Source organism: Lissotriton vulgaris, chromosome 1_1, assembly GCF_964263255.1.
Source record: "Lissotriton vulgaris chromosome 1_1, aLisVul1.2, whole genome shotgun sequence".
Classification (NCBI taxonomy): Eukaryota; Metazoa; Chordata; class Amphibia; order Caudata; family Salamandridae; genus Lissotriton; species Lissotriton vulgaris.
In genome coordinates this window covers 796,517,712-796,536,752 of record NC_141685.1, presented here as the reverse complement: position 1 = coordinate 796,536,752, position 19,041 = coordinate 796,517,712, and the positions used below count along the sequence as shown (strand labels likewise).

The 19,041-nt window shown below is 43.5% G+C and overlaps 1 protein-coding gene across 1 annotated transcript in view; it reads left to right on the top strand.

The window, feature by feature from the left end:
* Positions 1-19,041, top strand: part of BRINP2 (BMP/retinoic acid inducible neural specific 2) — a 222,705-nt gene that overhangs the window by 175,954 nt on the left and 27,710 nt on the right. Inside the window, exons 6-7 of the mRNA XM_086956543.1 lie at positions 2,221-2,457; positions 11,573-11,795. Of these exons, the coding sequence (XP_086812669.1) occupies positions 2,221-2,457; positions 11,573-11,795 (460 nt within the window). The remainder of the gene's footprint in view (positions 1-2,220; positions 2,458-11,572; positions 11,796-19,041) is intronic.

Genomic DNA, 19,041 nt, shown 5'->3' with positions numbered 1-19,041 from the left:
CAAAAAGACACGTAACAAATAAAGGCGATCAGTGTTTAGCCGAACGAAAAGACAAAAACATTTTTTTTTAAAGAATGAATGAAAGATGACACGAAATGTGAAACTTTTTTGAAAGAGTCATTCTATTTACAAGCTTATCATATGTTCCATCAAAGCAACATTTCCTTTTTTATACTGTATCTACCTCTTCAAGTCTTACCGCTAACTCCTTATGGTTAATTTTTCTAAACATTGTGGCCATAAGAATTGAGGCAGTAATAACGTTAATACTTAGGGCCTTATTTCGATGTCGGTAGAATTCCTTCCGCCTAACACCGACTCGGTCCTGGGACCCACAGACACCCGTTTGGCGGTCCCACCCTCCTCATTAGGATGCGCATTTCTACATCTCAATATGGAAGCATGCATTACGGCTGTAATGCATGCTCCCATATTGAAATGGAAGGCACCGTTCATTCCTGCACCCCGTGACGGGCACCTTAAGGTGCCTGCCACAAGGTGTAGTGCCCCTTTGGCCTCCAAATGGAGGCTGTGCACCAAAGGGGACCATGCTGGGGGCCCCCAAACAAGCTTTCTGACATGGTTTCCGTGTCGGACAGGCCGGCATGGTAACCATGTGGAAACCGTCTGTTGTAATCTCAAGGGCAGAAAGGCCCGCCCTTGAGATTACTGGGTGGATTCCTACTGGCCGACAGGAAGCCAGACGTAATGACTGGCCGGTTTACTTCCGACCGCCTCCATCATAATGAGGCAGTCGGAAAGTAAACCAAGGAGCCCATTATAATGCGGATCGGAAGGCTCCGACCGACGGTCGGAGCCTTCTTAGCCGCATTGTAATCGGCCCCTAGGTGTTTCTATATAGCGCCTCAGCTAGTTCGTCTCTAAGAGCTCTCAGGAATGTGCTAGGGTAGCCATTCCCTGAATCATATCACCTCTTCAACTCGCAAAGCAGACCAGCCCACCTTCTGGACGCATTTGTGCTCATGTAGTGCAATAGGAAGGCAGAAGTACTGGCCCAACATTTAACAACCATACACGTTTTAATAATAAAACTTTCAAAACTCACAAAAAAATCAAAAGCGGAAAGAGGTGAGTGACGACGAATACTGATGAGAAAACAAAGAAATTAATTAATACGGACCACTATAGTAAAAACAGAACAAAACTAGACATAATGTGCAGGTGAAAGGGTTTTCATGGATGTTGCGAAAAATAAACAAGAACAGGAGGAATTTGAAATAAGGAAAATGTGAGGGAGAATCAAACAAAATGAGAACATTTTGATAAAAGTGCCTGCTGTTCATTATGAGCTGTAGGCGGAGCCACTGGAATAATGCAATTTTCTGGCATCTAATTTTTCTGCACAATTATGGATTTTAGCAAAAAAAATGTTTCTTACTGAAACGGGTCAAAAGTTGTTAAAATTTAGTGACTCGTGTTCCAGTGCAGTGGAAAGCTCTTCACAAAGATTGGCTGGTCATCCTTCAATAGCTTTTTGCTGTATTTTGGTGTTAAACTGGTACTAATAAGGTGAAATCTTTGCCCAGACATTGTTACCATGTGTAAAAATGGCAAAATAATGAAGTAATGCTATGACGAAATGTGTAGCATTATGCCACATATTTTGTCTTTCCTTTCCACACAGTTTAGTCAATACTGCAGCATAATTTAGTCCTCACCAGCCACATAATTCCAGTGGCCCTGACTGTAAACCATGGAAAACACTATACTCACTTGCATGTCTCCCATGTTCTAGTGTTGAATTTATTTACAAGATACCTTTGATATATCTCTATCTCTTTCCCTGGTGGGCTTCTTTGCCCGATTCAATTCTTCTTTTCCCTTTGCTCTCTCTCTCTCGATCGTTTTTGCTCGCCCCTTGATTAAGGTTACCAGATCTCTCTATATGATCAGGGCCAACACTTGGGAGTATCCTGTTTTCCTTTAACACCCTGATGCATTCTGGGAGTTCTGGTCTCTGTTGATTTCGTCTGAACCAATTGAACTAACAGACCTGAATACAATGATCTGTAAAGAGAAAGCTATGGACTGAAACTTGGTGTGCCCGATGGGATGGAGTCATCTGGCGACCTTAACCTTGCTGTGTCCTAGACTCCCTTTAAATAGGCCCTCATCCATTCAATGATGATGTTTCATCCTAGCTGCTGACCTACTCACCGTAGCCTTCTGACCGCCTCCCTTTTCTTCCCTCCCTCTCAGGCCTCCAGGTTCTGCTGCCCTCCTTCCTCAGGGAGCGCTTCGTGCGGGCCGCCCTAAGCTACATCGGCTGCAACTCCCAAGGGGAGCTGACCTGCAGCCAGCGGGATTGCTGGTGCCGCTGCCGCCCTGACCGCCCCAACTGCAACTGCCCAGAAGGAGACATCCTGTCCATGGAAGCCAACCTGCGGCAGATCCGCGACATCTGGGCCAACCAGAACAAGGAGTTTGAGGAGTCAGGTGGGTTGCAAAGAGGTGCAAAATGTCTGCTTTTAATGCTAGCTAATCTGTTTCAACAATTTCTAGGAATAGGGACATTTTGGCGGGACATCTGCAGAATATCAACCTCCGGAAAAGGGCCCTATGGAATTGTTATCAGTGTAGATTCTGGGGTACAGGCTTGCCAGTTTCATGATAAATGTTTGGGAAACCTATTGACTGTGTAACCGTAGAACCAAGTTCGAGTCTGGTGCAGGCTTAAACATCCTATGATTCTGGGCAAATCGCTTAATCTCCCCCTGCCTAAAAATGAACGAGTCCATCTGTAATACAACTGGTGCTCATGTAAAGTGATCTGATACCTTCGGGTCGAGTTTGCGCTATATAAAACTGACCCAAAAAAAATTCCACATGGATATCCTAAAAATTCAGCAGCGAGCCAGCCCTCCTGGACCTAACATTGGATATGTCTGATGTAAATTCATAGAGTTTCGAAATAATTTTGAATTATTTATAAAAAATGTAGTCTCCCAAGGCCTCAGAGGCGGAAGCACTGTTCATGTTTAAGTTATATTATTTCTGTGCCGCAGGCGAATAGCATGATCACCTGCTATAAGTTGTTGGCAGGACAAGGTGCAATGTGTCTACCAAGAGCCAGGGGGAGCAACTGCATCAGCAGGGGTCTTTGGAGCACCTCATGGGTTTAGAATGGAGCATGCGATACTTAAAGGCAAAGTTAAAAGGATACATTCCCCCGGCACCTCACATTTGTAGGTGTTTTTTTACATTTCCAAAGCTAAGGTGTTTCTGTAATTCAAGACCAAAAATTTTCTTTCCTCATTTTAACAATGTCGCACTCCAAGCGTGCAGTAGCGTAGCCAGTGTGTCATGGGCCCTAGTGCAAGGAAGGAAATGCCCCCATGGCTGCTGCTGAATTTTAAAATTCACAAAAAAAACACCACTGGGTCTGGGCCTCCAACAGCAAGGCTGAGCCACGAATTACAATTGAACAAAGAAATGCCAATACTGTCTTACTTTTTTAATAAATCCTAAGAAACAAACGATTTATACACTATGGTACAGTGACACGTTTATGTCTGAGTGAATCTTTTGTTTGATTTTTTGATTTTTCTTTCGCAAAAAAGAATTTTGGTTATTAATTCAGTATTTGTGCCATCTGAACAAAAGGAGTAACCTTAAAACTTTTTTCAACAAAAACTTTATTGATAGGAATGTATTTTGTATGGCTTACTGCGAATATTTCAATTCCAGTGTGTATGTATGTGTATTAAGTTATGAATGGCTGTGTATGTATGAGAGTACGATTGGGTTTTTTAATGTAACAAATCTATATATTTTTGTAATTGTATAAAGGTCTGTTTGTAAATATTGTGTAAAATTATATATTGTGTATAGGAGGTCTTGTAATGTATAATGAATTGGTGAATTAATAACCAAAATTCTTTTTTGCGAAAGAAAAATCCAAAAATAAAATAAAAGATTCACTCAGACATCAACGTGTCACTGTACCATAGTGTATAAATCGTATGGTTCATAGGATTTATTAAAAAAGTAAGACAGTATTGGAATTTTAAAATTCAGCCATGATCAGGGTTGAATGAGCCCCTCGGTCCTCTGGGCTCTGGTGCACTGCACCTGCTGCACCAACGGAAGCTATGCCCCTGCAAACGTGGATTTACAAAGCTGCCGAGTTGTGTGTTTTTCCCCTTAGGATTTTCACAAGGGAAACCTGGCCATATTTGCTAAGGAAAACTAGGTCAGAAAGAGTAAAAAATGCAGTAATTGGGTTCCTTCCGACCTCGCCAGCTCTGAATCTATCTTTAATATCTACCTGGGGAAATTCTGCTGCCTGCAGAATTGGTATTTCCTCAGGCCGTATTCCTATATCATGTTATTGTGGCCGACCCAAAGGGTCTCTGAATGAACCTAGGCATTAAAGGGCTGTTGCCCCAAGCGCCGCCACCGTGCCCTAGAAGTACCAGCTCACCTAAACAAGAAATTGCACGAAAACTGCTATGGGGACCCACTTTATTTTCCAAAGAACTATAACCCCAGGGCAGTAATTAAAGTTACCTGATGGCTCCTTGTCACCAAGGACACAATGCCCCAGTTCTAGCCTCTTTTACACATCATTGTTTTTATGGGTGAAGTGAAATAGGGTTAAAACTCCAAGAATGGATTAGGTTTTTTTTAATCAAAATCCCAGAGCAGGAGAACTCTGTCCTTGGTGACATCGAATCATCTGGTAACATTAGTAACACAAAAGAAACAAATACAATACCATAAAAATTAAAAAGAGGTGCTAATTGTGACTTTTGTATGTTATGCATACATATGATTGTAAATTTCTTAGCTTAATCTGGAAGCATGTTGCCTAAGACAAACAAAGCTTTGTCAAATTTCCATCCGTCCATCCTTTATCCTATGTGTGCCTATGCAGGGTATTGTGAGGCAAGTGTTACACAACATGTGTGGCTGCACCTTAAATTAAGACTGCTTAGATTTTCGCTAGATTCACATGACACTGCCCTGGTAATGCACACTGGTCTAAACTACTCAGTAGTAAACTTACATGTGTGAAAATCACCCTTAGAAAAATATAGGTGAGGTGGAGCCAGAGATTTACACCTATAGGTTTGTGATTTACATTTTGTATTAAGTGAGTAGTGTTTCTGTGGTACTAATTTACGTACTACTAAATGCAATTTGTTAATCAGGCCCTTCAAATCTTGCTGTTGAACCCAACAGTGACCCGTCTGTGTTGCATGCGGGAAATGTATTTTATAAATGTGCAGGCATTATAACACAACAAGTGTCTAGCAATATGATTTGATGATATGGAATGCCAACAGATGAGCTATCATAAACCATATGCTACTCATATCGTAAGACTATGTATTTCATAAAGAAATTAATGGGTAATGCCAGAAGTCACCATTAGGAACAGTGCAAAGAGCATTGACGTTGGACACAAAATAGGCATTTTCCTGCTGGAGCGCTCTTGGCACATATAAAAATGCCATTTTCAGTAATTTTGAATTAATTTAGTGCTGTTACTGGATGGCACACTAAGGCAGGTGCCTTAAGTTGCCTAACCGTAAAGAAGATGCTGACCCTGGTCATTCCACTTTATCAGTCAGCAAGTTTTAATTTAAAAGAGGATTTTCTGGGGGGGGGGCTGGGGTTGAAAAGGTACAAAGTTTGCATTGAGCAGGAAGCTATGCAAACTTATTCTCCTATGAGCAGAGACAGATTTGCATTTCTGTTGAGATCTCAAAAACGCTAGATAAGATTCATACATCTCTGCATGCACTTAGGAAATTCCAACTATTTAAGAGTGTAGCAAACACATCCCTCATTTTGGTATTAAATTAGAGGACTATAGCAAACATCTCAAAAGTAAATTTTTTCTTGAGTATGTACACCCATATTAATCTACTAGGGGTCCTCAAAGCTCCGTTCATGAGTAGTTGGAGGCCCTGATAATTCTATAAAAAGAAGGGTTGCCTGAAAACTGTGATTGATTCCTGCTCTCAGCCTCCATCAACAGGAGCACGTCAGAGTGGCAGATGTCCTCCGGGTCTCCGGTGCAGAAGAGCACTAAGCATAAAGATTGTTGTACTTTGTTAGTTCCATGTTGTTAAAACGTATTGAATGCTCCGAAGACTTAGGGTGGAGCTTCATGTGGTTGACGATACGCATGTTCAAGCTATGTGACGCATACCCTCAATAGCATTAAAGCCCTGATAAGAAATGAGTGAGCATCCCTTGGATGGCTGAATGTGTCAAAGAGTGAGCCGGGTAACCTGTTATTGATTTCTCCTATGCCTCAGTGGCGGCTGGTACGGAAGGGGGTGGCGCGGCAGAGAGGTAAAAACAAAATATATAACGCTTACCTCTGCACAGCAGCCGTCTCTCCTCTGTCGTCTCTCCTCTGTTTCTCTTCCTGACCCCTGGACACAGGAAGTACTCAGGCTCCCCTAACAAATGACTACGCTGCTGTCACCAGCATGAAAGCAGAGTTATGATTGGTCTGAGCGGCCTGGTTTGGTGCTCAGACACGGAGTGGGAGCCTGTGTATGTTCTCCTCCCAGACTGTGCAATACAGCCTGGTGGAGAACATGCTAAGTGCACATGAATGTTTGGCCGCCCAAGACAACTAGAAAAAACGGACAAGCGCACTTAAGTTCACATATTAACTCCCCCCTGCTCTGACAACCCAGCCCACCCTAACCCGGCTCGCACCGAAAAATAAAATTATATCTTATTATTATGATTTTATTTTTCCTTTTTTGCACTGCTGAAAAGCAGTGGGGTGACGCTCTTCCACTTTAACATAGGAGCCGCCACTGCCATGCATAAGTGGCACCTCTTCTGTGTATCTCATATCAGTTGACATTAAAAACCTTTTTTGTTACATTTTCTACAGAAAAATAAATATTTGTTACCCAAGCGAGACAAAAAGTAGGTGTTTTAATTTCGCGGAGAACCCCCCACACCAGTAGCGTAGCCAGCATGTCATGGGTCCTTGCCCAAGAAAGGAAAAGGACTCCCTGTCCTCTGTTTGATTTCTAAAATTCAGCAATAATCCTGGTTCAATGGGCCCTTCAGGCTTCTGAGCCCCGGTGTCACTGCACCTTATGCACCAATGGCTGCTACGTCGCCCCCACAAACCTCTCATCACACAAAGGGTTAATGAGGAGAGAGTTCTCACCAGAGGTGTTGATATTTTGGCGTTTCTGGTCTGCTTCTCTCACACAAACATGTCAATGTAGGAAGCGGACCTAGAAATTGCTTCTTTTGGGTCACAGAACAAAGGCAATAACAGGCATGCATGGATTTTAATTAAATGCTGGTCTAAGCGGCATTAAACTGTCTAAGCGCATAAAATCAGGATGACATGTATGCTCCACACACCAGTAGCGGTCTAGTAAACCGACCTGAACGCGCCAGTGCTCCACATAAAAATATCCCCAAAAAAATATTTTGCATTTTCAAATCTCGTAGTACAAAACTCACTTGGGAAAACAAGATTTACACATACAATGTGAGCAACAAACTGATACAAATATACCGACAGCGTCACTTGTGAAGATTATTCCTACATGAAACGTCATGAAACGTCATGTAACTTGTGTGTCTCAGTGACCTTTTTAAACCGTTTTTTGGAGATGCCTAAGCATGTGGGAATTCCTTTCTTGTGTCAGTTCTACGTGCATGTGTAGATTACAGGGACATGGATTTCAAAAATAAAGAGCCTCAATTTGAATGTGATGGATGGGATACTCCATGAGAAGGTGGCGGATATCCCGGCCGCCGCATTCCAGGTTCATCAGCGGTGGCTCCTCCTCGAAGGCGGAGGAGCGTCACCCCACTGCTCTCTGAGCAGTGTAAAAATAATAAATAAAATAATAACACAGTGTTATTTTTTTTTTCCACACTGGCTCAGTTCGGTTGCATTTTAGGGGCGGTGCAGGACATGGTGGGCACTTTCTAAGTTCTCGTGACAATTTGGCTGACCATCTTGGGCCAGCCAAACTGTCATGCGCATTTAGCATTTCTCCACTCGGATGTATTGCACAGCCAGCCTGGGTGGAGAAAATGCACAGGCTCCCACTCCCTTTCTTAGCGCCGAACCAGGGTTCTCAGACCAATCACGACACTGCTGTCATGCTGGTGACAGCAGAGTCATGATTGGCTAGGGTACTCTGGGAGCCTGTGCGCGTTCTGCTTCGTTGACAGAAGAAGGATGGAGGAGAGGTGTTGGCAGGTAAGTCAATGTTTTTTTTTTCTAATCCCGGTCCCCCGGCCCCCATACTATTCATTAGCAGCCGCCACTGGGTGTCATAGGCTAAAAAGAACTTGTAATATGGTGGGTGGGATATCCACCAAGTTTGTGATGGAGAACCCCATCTGCTCATCTCTGAATACAGCCCATATTACAGACTGATAACATTGTGTCTATACATAAACGGATGCATACAAACATTCTGACCTACATCTACGTCCAAAATCCATCAAAACTCACTTTTTACATGCTCTAGGACTAAGATAATCAAAAGAATATTCTAACTCCAGTCCTAATCTATTTGGGACAGTGGCTCTTGGATCACACCAGTAACAGAAATCTTGTTCCACTGGAAAACATAAAACCAACAGAAGAGATGCAGCAATCGGGGACAGGCGCACCGCTTCACTGCTCCTCCATTCACATAGGATTTCATTGTGTCAAGCCGCTGAACATTGCCATTTAAAGGCAAGGAGTTTAATGATTTTGGCCCATAAATAATTTGCAAATGAGACCGAATAGTCTTACAAAGAGGATCATAACTAAAGTGTGTGTCCTTTACATGTAATGCCATATTTATGGACAGGGAGACCATTTGCTTTATTTATATATTTCCCAAAACCTGGCACTGATCTGAACACCCTGGTTTAACTCACATCTACTCAGAACTCTAAGGTAATTATGCTTGCAACACTTGAGCCATACTCCCTAAGAAGTCAGGGAACAAAAATTAAAGAGCCACAGTGCATCTATCAGATTTGTTAACATTTCCACTGCTGCAGAATTGTTTGAGTCCCCAGCAGGATGGGTGTCCAGTGCAGTATTTCTGGCCAAAATATTGAATGCGATAAGAAAGGTTTCAAACTATTGATAAGTGACCAAGCTGGCTCAGTGTTTCAAAGGACCAAACCGTGCGACTAGAAAATCCTTTTCCTCAGCCCACAAGTCCACCACAATTTTGAATTGAATATTCAGGAGCATGCCTTTTTGTAGGTGAACGTTGTAACCTGTAACCTTCATTGTTTGTGTGGTTCTGTCTAGTAAGTCAATATATATGCGTGTAACTTGCCTGAAACTCACTTTGTGGCGGCCAATACATAGTGGAATTGTTGTTTCAGAGAGGGTCCCAAGTTTACTTTGTTATCGCTAGAGAATTCCCCATTGAAAGCACAATTTCATTGATTTTCGTGAGAATATGTACATCTGTGCTCACTTTTATCCTTTTACAAAATACAGGTAATTTATATGAAATCAAAACAGAAATTGTTCTTAGATAAAATCCGATTTTAATAAAATGTTGTAGATAACTTCTGAAAAACAGTTACCTACAATGTTGCCACATTTTGGGGTGGTTTGCCTAGATGCCTTGTTCTTTCACAAAATGAATAAAAAAGGTTTGAAGACCTGGAGAAAGAGACCAGAGTGACTAAAAAGATACGCGTTTTGTGGTTTTAGAGACAATGCTGATGTCAATTGGAGTAAACAGAACAAAATGGCTGGATAGGGAAAGTTTGTATCATGAGTATCAGTCACGCAGTCAATATGTACTACGTAACCAAGGTCTTCTGTACCAAAACAAATTTATTTGATTTTTTATCTGGTTTTTCAAAATTTCAAAAACACATGGGCAAACCAAAGACTGTCACGACAGTGAATACATGAATACAATATCTACACTTATACACACGTACCAATATACAATATTTACAAAGTGAATGAAACACAATGAAATAAAGACAGTTGAAAATGACACACCAAAAGCAATAACGTTATTCAATATTCAAACATTAGTTGCATTTATATACAGTGAAAAAATTCATACAAGAAAGCAAGGGTACAACCAGTCCATGGGGATGTAAAACCAAGGAACAGGCGGGGACAGATGGAGTAGTACGCCTGCCTGACAACACTGTGGTTCAATATTTATATTGGGTTGCACCACTAGGGTCCCAGATGGTATACAGTTTCTCTTCCTAGGTGCACCCTTTTGAATAACCACAGGATGGGAATGTCGACGCGTTTCGAACCGGATTATTGACGGTTCTCTTCAGGACGGGGACTGGGAACAGTGAGTCTGCACGTGGCAAAGAATGTGCCGTGGTGTCGGTAAATCGCCGGAAAAGGGTTGTTTCTGTGGTTAGCCGGTTCTGGTTCTTTAAGATATGTTGTTTGGACAGACTGTGTGTGTTCCAGATCGAGAGATTTCGAGAGATTGAATCCTCCTGAAAAAGTCCCGGCTCATTCAGATACCACCCACCAGCCCTGAATTGATTTCTGGTACCAGACGCTACACTCTGCAAAAGCTACCTATTCAGCTTGCACAAGGAAACATAGTCAGTATGTAAGCGGCTTCACTCTCGTGTTTGTACCGCGTGGCGGACAACATATCTTAAAGAACCAGAACCGGCTAACCACAGAAACAACCCTTTTCCGGCGATTTACCGACACCACGGCACATTCTTTGCCACGTGCAGACTCACTGTTCCCAGTCCCCGTCCTGAAGAGAACCGTCAATAATCCGGATCGAAACGCGTCGACATTCCCATCCTGTGGTTATTCAAAAGGGTGCACCTAGGAAGAGAAACTGTATACCATCTGGGACCCTAGTGGTGCAACCCAATATAAATATTGAACCACAGTGTTGTCAGGCAGGCAGGCGTACTACTCCATCTGTCCCCGCCTGTTCCTTGGTTTTACATCCCCATGGACTGGTTGTACCCTTGCTTTCTTGTATGAATTTTTTCACTGTATATAAATGCAACTAATGTTTGAATATTGAATCACGTTATTGCTTTTGGTGTGTCATTTTCAACTGTCTTTATTTCATTGTGTTTCATTCACTTTGTAAATATTGTATATTGGTACGTGTGTATAAGTGTAGATATTGTATTCATGTATTCACTGTCGTGACAGTCTTTGGTTTGCCCATGTGTTTTTGAAATTTTGAAAAACCAGATAAAAAATCAAATAAATTTGTTTTGGTACAGAAGACCTTGGTTACGTAGTACATATTGACTGCGTGACTGATACTCATGATACAAACTTTCCCTATCCAGCCATTTTGTTCTGTTTACTTTGTTGTTGAGATCCGGGCTGGGTAGACGTAGGATCCAAAACCTTCTTTGTTCTACAGATGTCAATTGGAGGCAGTGAGGGGAACTCAAAAGTCAATAGGAGGCATCAGAAGCATATACCTTTAACGTTGGGTCTTTCCAGGTGGACAGCCGCATGGGCTGCAAAACAGGGATATTCATGCATTCCATTGGTGAAGATGTTACACTTTGATCTCACTCCCTCAATGTGTCTTCTCTTTCTTCTTATACCCAGGGCACTTTCAGTCCTTTTTGAGGAGGCTACCAGGAGACCGCTTCCTGAACTCTACTGCTGTCTCCCAGTTCTGGGCCATGGATCCGCACCTCACTCATCGTTACGAGCAACTGGTGACCAATTTGAGGCTTCTCCTCACCAAGGCTCAGAGGATCATCCGGCGACTGTTTACACTCTGCAAACACTGCCGCCGACAGCCCCATGTCAAACTGCTAAGGGAGAGGTATGACCAATCCATATGACCATTCTCAGCCTGCTTTTATAGCCGAAGTGTGAGGCAGTGATGGAGGACAAAGTGATAGATAAGCTTTAGTAAGGTGGTGACAAAGGTGTCTCATTGGCTACAGAATCTTTTCCACTCACATAGTGCACTATGACAATAGGGTGTCAGGAAATCCGGGTGATGCACCCTTCAAGGTCAAGGAATATCTCCCCGTGGATGTAGTGTAGCGAAGCGGAGGAGCAGACAAAGGCATACATCCGGAAAGAACAGATACAGCGTAAACCACAGGAACAGGATATAGAAGGCAAGCAACCTTAGTGTGAACAAACAGGGAACGGACCAAAAATTTAGAAACACTCTGGGTTACCACCAGTGTTCCCTCTAATTGTATTCCTTTGTGTGTGGCAATAAAGGTTCCCTGTGCACAGCCGCCAAGGCTCCGTGCACCAAAGGTATGTAAAAAACTCACTATGCAAGCGACTGCAGCATGTGACCTACCAAAGTCAGTAGGTTCTACCATTTCACATTAAATGTAAAAGGTTCATTTTGATTCACTCTTAGTTGCATTTAATAATCATATTTAAGTCAGACATATTATATTCTAACATGATTGTACTAGTTCCCCATAACATTTATTCCAGCAGCACCTGCATTAAACAGGTTTAGAAATGACAGAACTAAATGTTTGTACCATTAAGTAAATGTACTTTAAATAGTGTAGGAGAGCATTCAGCAGAGCTTTCAAGTTTTCCCAAGTCAGGCATAAGTAGCTGATCCAGTCATGTTTGTTTATTGTCATTACATAACATATGTTTTCTCCACCACTGTATGTCAACAAGAATGCAAGCACTAGAATGCAAAAAGAAAAAACATATTGGATGAGCTAGCTATGCCGGTCATTGGACAGCAGCAGAGGAGCTAGCCATGCCCTGATGCTGGACAGCAACAGATATATACCTTTGGTGCCTGGAGCCCAAACTTAACTCTGGGCCATGTGAGAAGTGCAGCTTCATGCACGCCAAGGCCATAAAGGAGTGAATTGAATTAAATTTATTTGCATACGTTAATTAAAGCCATTGCATTACAATAAAAACATTAAAGGATAAAAACTACACAATTCATGGAAATTAAAAACTCTGGTAAGGTGCTATAGTTGAGTCCTAACGTTTGACTCTGTTCTTCTTCACATGTTTGCTGTTGGCCGTTGTTCTTTGTCCGGTCCCATGTGAAAGTAAAAGCCGTCTGGCTCCTCAAATCTGCTGGACTCATTTTGTTACAATTCCGCACGCTGCTACTCTTCCTCTTATAGAGTGGTTGTGCTTATTGACTGTGTTGGGAAGTGTTCTTTCATGGTCCGGTGTAGTTTAAAGTAGTCCAGTATCAGAGTTTAGACCTTACGAGGGCTGGGGGGCAGTTCCGGGGTACATAGCACCTCTGATCAATTGTACAAATCTTCCGTAGCGGGCCAGGATTTGTGAGGTTCTTTTTGGGCGAAACATACTCCAGAGGCCTCATGGCAGGTGGTTACACTTTCTCTCAAGCATACTTCTCAGAAGAATCTTCCTTTATGCGGCTACGGTCAGGCAACAGCACAAGAGGTGTAGCCATGTTTCACATTTGTAATCACACAGTCGGCATGCTCCGTCAGTGTTTTGGTTTGCCCAGGCCCTGTCGAAATCCGTAATTGGAAGTGCCAGCATTCGCATGCACATAATCTCTCTCCTGGTTTTAGGGTTAAGAGGGGCGGTAAGGTAGGGCTGAGGTTTGTTTACTAGGTTTGAGTCATTCAACAGAGTCAGGAAAGATAAGGTTTTTAATGTGGCCTGGTCTTGCTGGAACGAGACAAGCTGGACTTGTTTATTAATACGCGATTTCCAGATAGCGTATGAAATGCAGGGGAGAGTGAGTGCCGGTTTGTTAATTTCAATGGAGGCCATGGCTCTCGTAAGCTGTTTATTCCATGGCGAGCCAGTTTTTTCGAATATGTCTCTGAGGCGGCTCTTTAAGGATTCCGTCGGAGATTTTAGAATTCGGATATAATATTTTAGAAAGTCAGTCTCAAGGGTTCATTATTGTTTGACCAGCCCAAGCTCCAGCCTAAGTCTCGCCCTGGAAAGGAGTGAAAGGCACAGCTCTTCATGGCATGAGCTTAGGATGGCCGCTGGGTGTGTCACTGCTTCAGGTCACTCCCTGACTTCTGGGCATCAACATCATCCTCGGATCTGATTCTTGATAGAACAACGCTATGGGCCCAGCACCTCCTGCTTTCTACCTAGAGTTTCCATCTCCTGGGACTTACAGTCCACAGTTTGTTGTCTTCACCCAGGCTATGCTGGCTCTTTTATCCTCCAACTTGCTCTGGTGCATCTGAAAGCCCCCAGAGCCCCTGGGGCCTCTGACTTGGACTAGGTTTCCACCGGAATCCCCATCCTTGGCTCTGATCAACCCTGCTCAGCCTCTTCCTGATGCAGCAGTTGCTCTGCTGCCAGCATTTCAGCGATCACTGATCTGTTACAAAATGTGCCAAATTTCCGAAATGCGAAGGCCATTTTGATATGATCCCAGTTCCATGGCCAACAGTTGATGGAAAAAGAGTTCCTGGCAGAGCTTTACCTTGTGGTAAGCACATTGGCAGGTTTGACATGAGTTTTGGCTATTACTGAGACCACATTCAGATGGCCAATATCATCAAACATAATGATAGCAATGAAGCGGGTAGTCTTTTGCCCTTATGAGCACAGATGGTGGGGGCACTGTGGCTCTGCAGAAAGCAAGTGGCCCAGTCACTTTCTCTGAAGTACATCTGGAGAGTTCATGACCATCTCCAAAGGAGGTGGTTGCCTCCTTCATGGCTATGCTACGCAAGATTGGTGAGGTTCTGGAATGGCTTTGCCTGTAAATGAAAGCAGAGCTAACCACACAGAGATTCTGCAACTGACCTCCTCTGTTAACTTTCAACAAGGCCTTCATAGATCACATTGAGTAAACAAGTTTCTGCTCAGATTGTGAATCATCAGGTCACCCTGCATCACAATCCTTCATCTCATTCTTCTCTGGTTCACTCCCGGAGCGTCTTGTGGTACAGACTTCCACTTCCTCCTAGCAGAATCCTGACTCTTTCCTCTTAATCTCCGAGAGGGAGTCTAAGATGATTGCAGCAATGGGGAAGAAATTGTTCTTTTCCGGCGTGCCTTTCTTGCCTTCTGGCCTGTTACTCTCACGATCTTTAGGAAATTGCACAAATGCTTTCCTTGATTCTCCTTGATCGCCTTTGGGACAATTTTGCAGAAGTGTTGCATGATTGTCAGAACACGGTGTGAGAACCTCTTCAACTCTGGCCTACATACTGTGCGAATCAGTGGGAAGGTCCATGGACTTCTTTACTGCCAGGCATCATGATGCCTGGATGTGCTCCACTGGCTGTTTGGTGATGCCCAATTGATTCTTATGAACATTCCCTTCGATGATGCTCATGCTTTTGACTAGAAGGCTGACTTACCCTTGGAGCATTTTAAGCAGGCTTGTGCCATGGCCCCCTGATTTGGCCTGTCTTCCCCTGCTCTTCAGTTCCACACAAAAAAAGTATTCGTCCATGGATTACTCCTAAGGTATACCATTTTGACAGCTCCTCCCCTCACAACCTGTGCAGTAGAAGTCCAACCCGTTCTTTCCACAATACAAGGGATCTGGAGTTTCCAAGGGTCGCCAAGGACCGCTTCAACAGCCCTTCTCCTCTTCAGAACCGCTTTAGATCACCCTTGAGGAAACTCCAGGCCTGTGGAGGGGAGGGTGCCATTTCTCTTATATCATTTGCTATCTATAACTACAGACCATTGGTTGCTCCAGATTGTCAAGCAGGGTACACCCTTCCGCGACAGGCTCTCTCACATTATGCAGTTCCTCTGTACCATCAAAGGACCATGCTTTCACTCTCTCCATCACAATGTATTTTCTTTTCCTCTGGTACAGTCCACACTTCGTAGAGGTAGGCGAGCCAGTGGTGGCTTGTGCCAGATGTCTGGCTCTGGCTAACCTTGAAGTCCTCTTGAAACCTCTATCCCAAAACAATCTGAGCTATCATGTGCTTATGCCTTCCACCCACATGTTAAGCTTATGCACCAAGAATTGAAGACAAATATTAACCCTTGATGTAAAGCAGGAGAGAGAATAAGATACCCATCTAGCGCCTGAATTGCACAATATGAAACCCAAAAAACGGGGTCAATCTTCTCTTCCCTAATTGACCAAATTGTGTGATCTTAGGCGAATATTTTATTTACAAGTGTCTCTTTTTTCTTCATTATTTCATATTGAAACATCTGGGAATATGTAAGCTGCACATTTAATAGATATAACTATAATGTTTCTCCATCTATAATAGAATATATCTATCTATAGGGTGCATGTTAGATTTGGGGTTCTCTAGTTGGCACAGGTAGGTACTTATGACTAATAGGGACCCTTGCCTCTAGTCAGGGTAAGGGGGTACACTCCTAAAATAACCCCTGCTCACCCCCTTGATAGCTTGGCACGAGCAGACAGGCTTATCTCAGAGGCAATTTGTAAAGCATTTGCGACCACATACAGTAACCCAGTGACAACACTACAGATAGACACCATACAGTTGTATATTAAAAATAAGTATTCTATATATAGACTTAACACAAGACCACAAACGACAAAAATCCACAATGCTATACTTAAGATGGTAGTTTTAGCTTCGTTCTGTTTAGTTCTTAAGATGCAGCACTTTGTGTCAATGTACCTTACGATGCGTTGCTCTTCCACAACAAACAATGTTGCAGCGATGGGAATGTGGCAAAGTTCTGGTGCGAAGAAATAAAGACGTGAAGATCTTCCGGATGCGGCACGCTTCTCCGATGATGCGAGAAGTCTTGATTCGATGCGTCAGCTGCAGCGGCGACACCTTTGTTCAGCGATGCGACAGCAACAGCTTCAGCTGCGACACTCTTCTCCAACGTCTGCGAGAAGCTTCTGCACGATGTGACAACTACAGCAGCGACATCCAAGATGCCACAGCAGCAGCTCCGGCGGTGGCACGCTTCTCCGGGGAATGCAAGGCACTTTCCTTGATGCGGTGCAATACAACAGCTACAGCGCTGACATTCAAGATGCGATGGCAGAAGCAGCGACGGCGACCCGCTTCTTCCTCGTTGGGAGACACTTCTCTCAATGCGGTGCAATACGACAGCTACAGCGCCGACATTCAAGAAGCGACCGCAGCAGCAGCGACGGCGACACACTTCCTCTTTGTTGCGAGATGCTTCTCTCGATGTGGTGCAATCCGACAGCTACAGCGCCGACATTCGCGATGCGACGGCAGCAGCAGCGACAGCAACGCGCTTCTTCCTCGTTGAGTCAAGCTTCCAGCTCCTTGCGACACACAGTCCCTCAAATGGCCCAAAACAGCAGCAGGCATTTCCAAAGAACTCTGGTTTGCTGGGGCTGGAAGTCTGGTGTCCCTGAGTCTTCAGCAGGAGGCAAGCTCTTTTCCAAGCCCTTGGAGATCCTTCACAAGTTGAAAGTAAAGCACGCAAAGTTATTTTTCCTCTCTTTGGCAGTCAGGCAACCACTGCAGGCCAATCCCCTAAGCAGCACTTCAGCTTAGGAATAGTCTCTCCTCAGTTTCTTCAGGTTCCTCTCCTCAGCAGAGGTTTCTTCTTGTAGTCCTAAAGTGATCTAATTTCTTGGATTCATGGTCCCAATATTTATACCCCAGAATCCTTTGTCCTTTGAGGGATTCACTATTAGGACATGCCACACACACCAGGGCTTGTCCTACCTTATACTTACAATGCACCCTGCCCCTCAGCCTACCATAGGGGTGTCTGACATGAAGAAAAGGGAAGGTTTAGGGACTGGCAAGTGGGTGCACTTGCCCAGTCAGCATGGCAGTACCAGACTGCGCACAGGCTCTGCAATGGCAGACCTTAGACACATTTTACAAGGCCACTTCTGTGGGTGGCACAACCAGTGCTGCAAGCCCACCAGCAGCATTTGGTTTACAAGCCCTGGGCACTCCTGGTGCCCTGTACTAGGGTCTGACAGGTGAACCAAACCAGCAAATCATGGAATCACGAATTCATACATTAATTTACATTAGGAAGAGCATATGCACTTTAGCACTGATCAGCAGTGGTAAAGTGCCCAGTCATCAAACCAACAACAACAGGTCAGACAAAATACAGAAGGAAGGCAAAAAGTTTAGGGATGACCCTGCAAAAAAGGCCAAGTCCAACAGTGCACATGACAACCGACTTAACTCTTAGTTCACTAATGGCCATGTTGTCATGGCAGGCGGAGCAATGTTTCTAAATTCATACTTGAAATCTGTCAATTTTTTTAAAATGCTTTTAATGTAGTGAAATATTCTGATGTACTAAAGTGAAATATGCCCTTTGGAATTTTGAAGAGGCCATCTCATAGTTTTGCATGATATTTGTTGCATAAGTTATACAGCACACATTATCAGGACTTGGCTCGTGCACAGGTTCTTAGAGCTAAGGCAAACCCTTCACTTAGAGCACCCTGCTAATTTGTTGACCCTCCTCCCTAATACTTCACTGTCAATATTTCAACAATTATGTGTCTCCTTTATTTCAAATGGCTCAAATAACCTTCCCTCTGTGCTCCACAGAGAGGCCAAAGATTACATGAGCATGTTCTCTGCGCACCTTCATGACCCAGTGAGAGGCACTAGGAGAAACTCGCACAGCTTTCAGATGCAATTTCAAAGCGCTCAATCTTGCCACACCAAAATCCCCATCAAATCCTAAACTCACAGAAACACTTGGAGGCAACTAAGCTTGCATAATGCACTGTATAAGCTGCATGAAAAAATAAATTACTGGAACACATCTGGGAAAATAAAATACTCTTAGCAAGCAGGATTGGGTATACCGTACAACATGAAGTCTAAAAGTGTAATGTAACAGGGACTGCATTGCTGACCTGTATTACTGTTCGAAAAATTGTTTTTATTTGCAACATTAAAGGCATGAATATAGTAGTTGCTATGAACCCATTACTGTTTTGAATTGACATTACCCCACATAAACCTCTAGCCTAGTGCTTAATGTGTGAAAAAATAAAAAATAAGTGCCAGGGCTCATGCCTGGAGGCCACTGCAGCTTGCACCAGCCATTGGCCCTGCTATGCTGCCAATGATCGTACCAAGACAGCTACTAACCCTCACACTCCTACAAATGTGACAATTCAGACTATT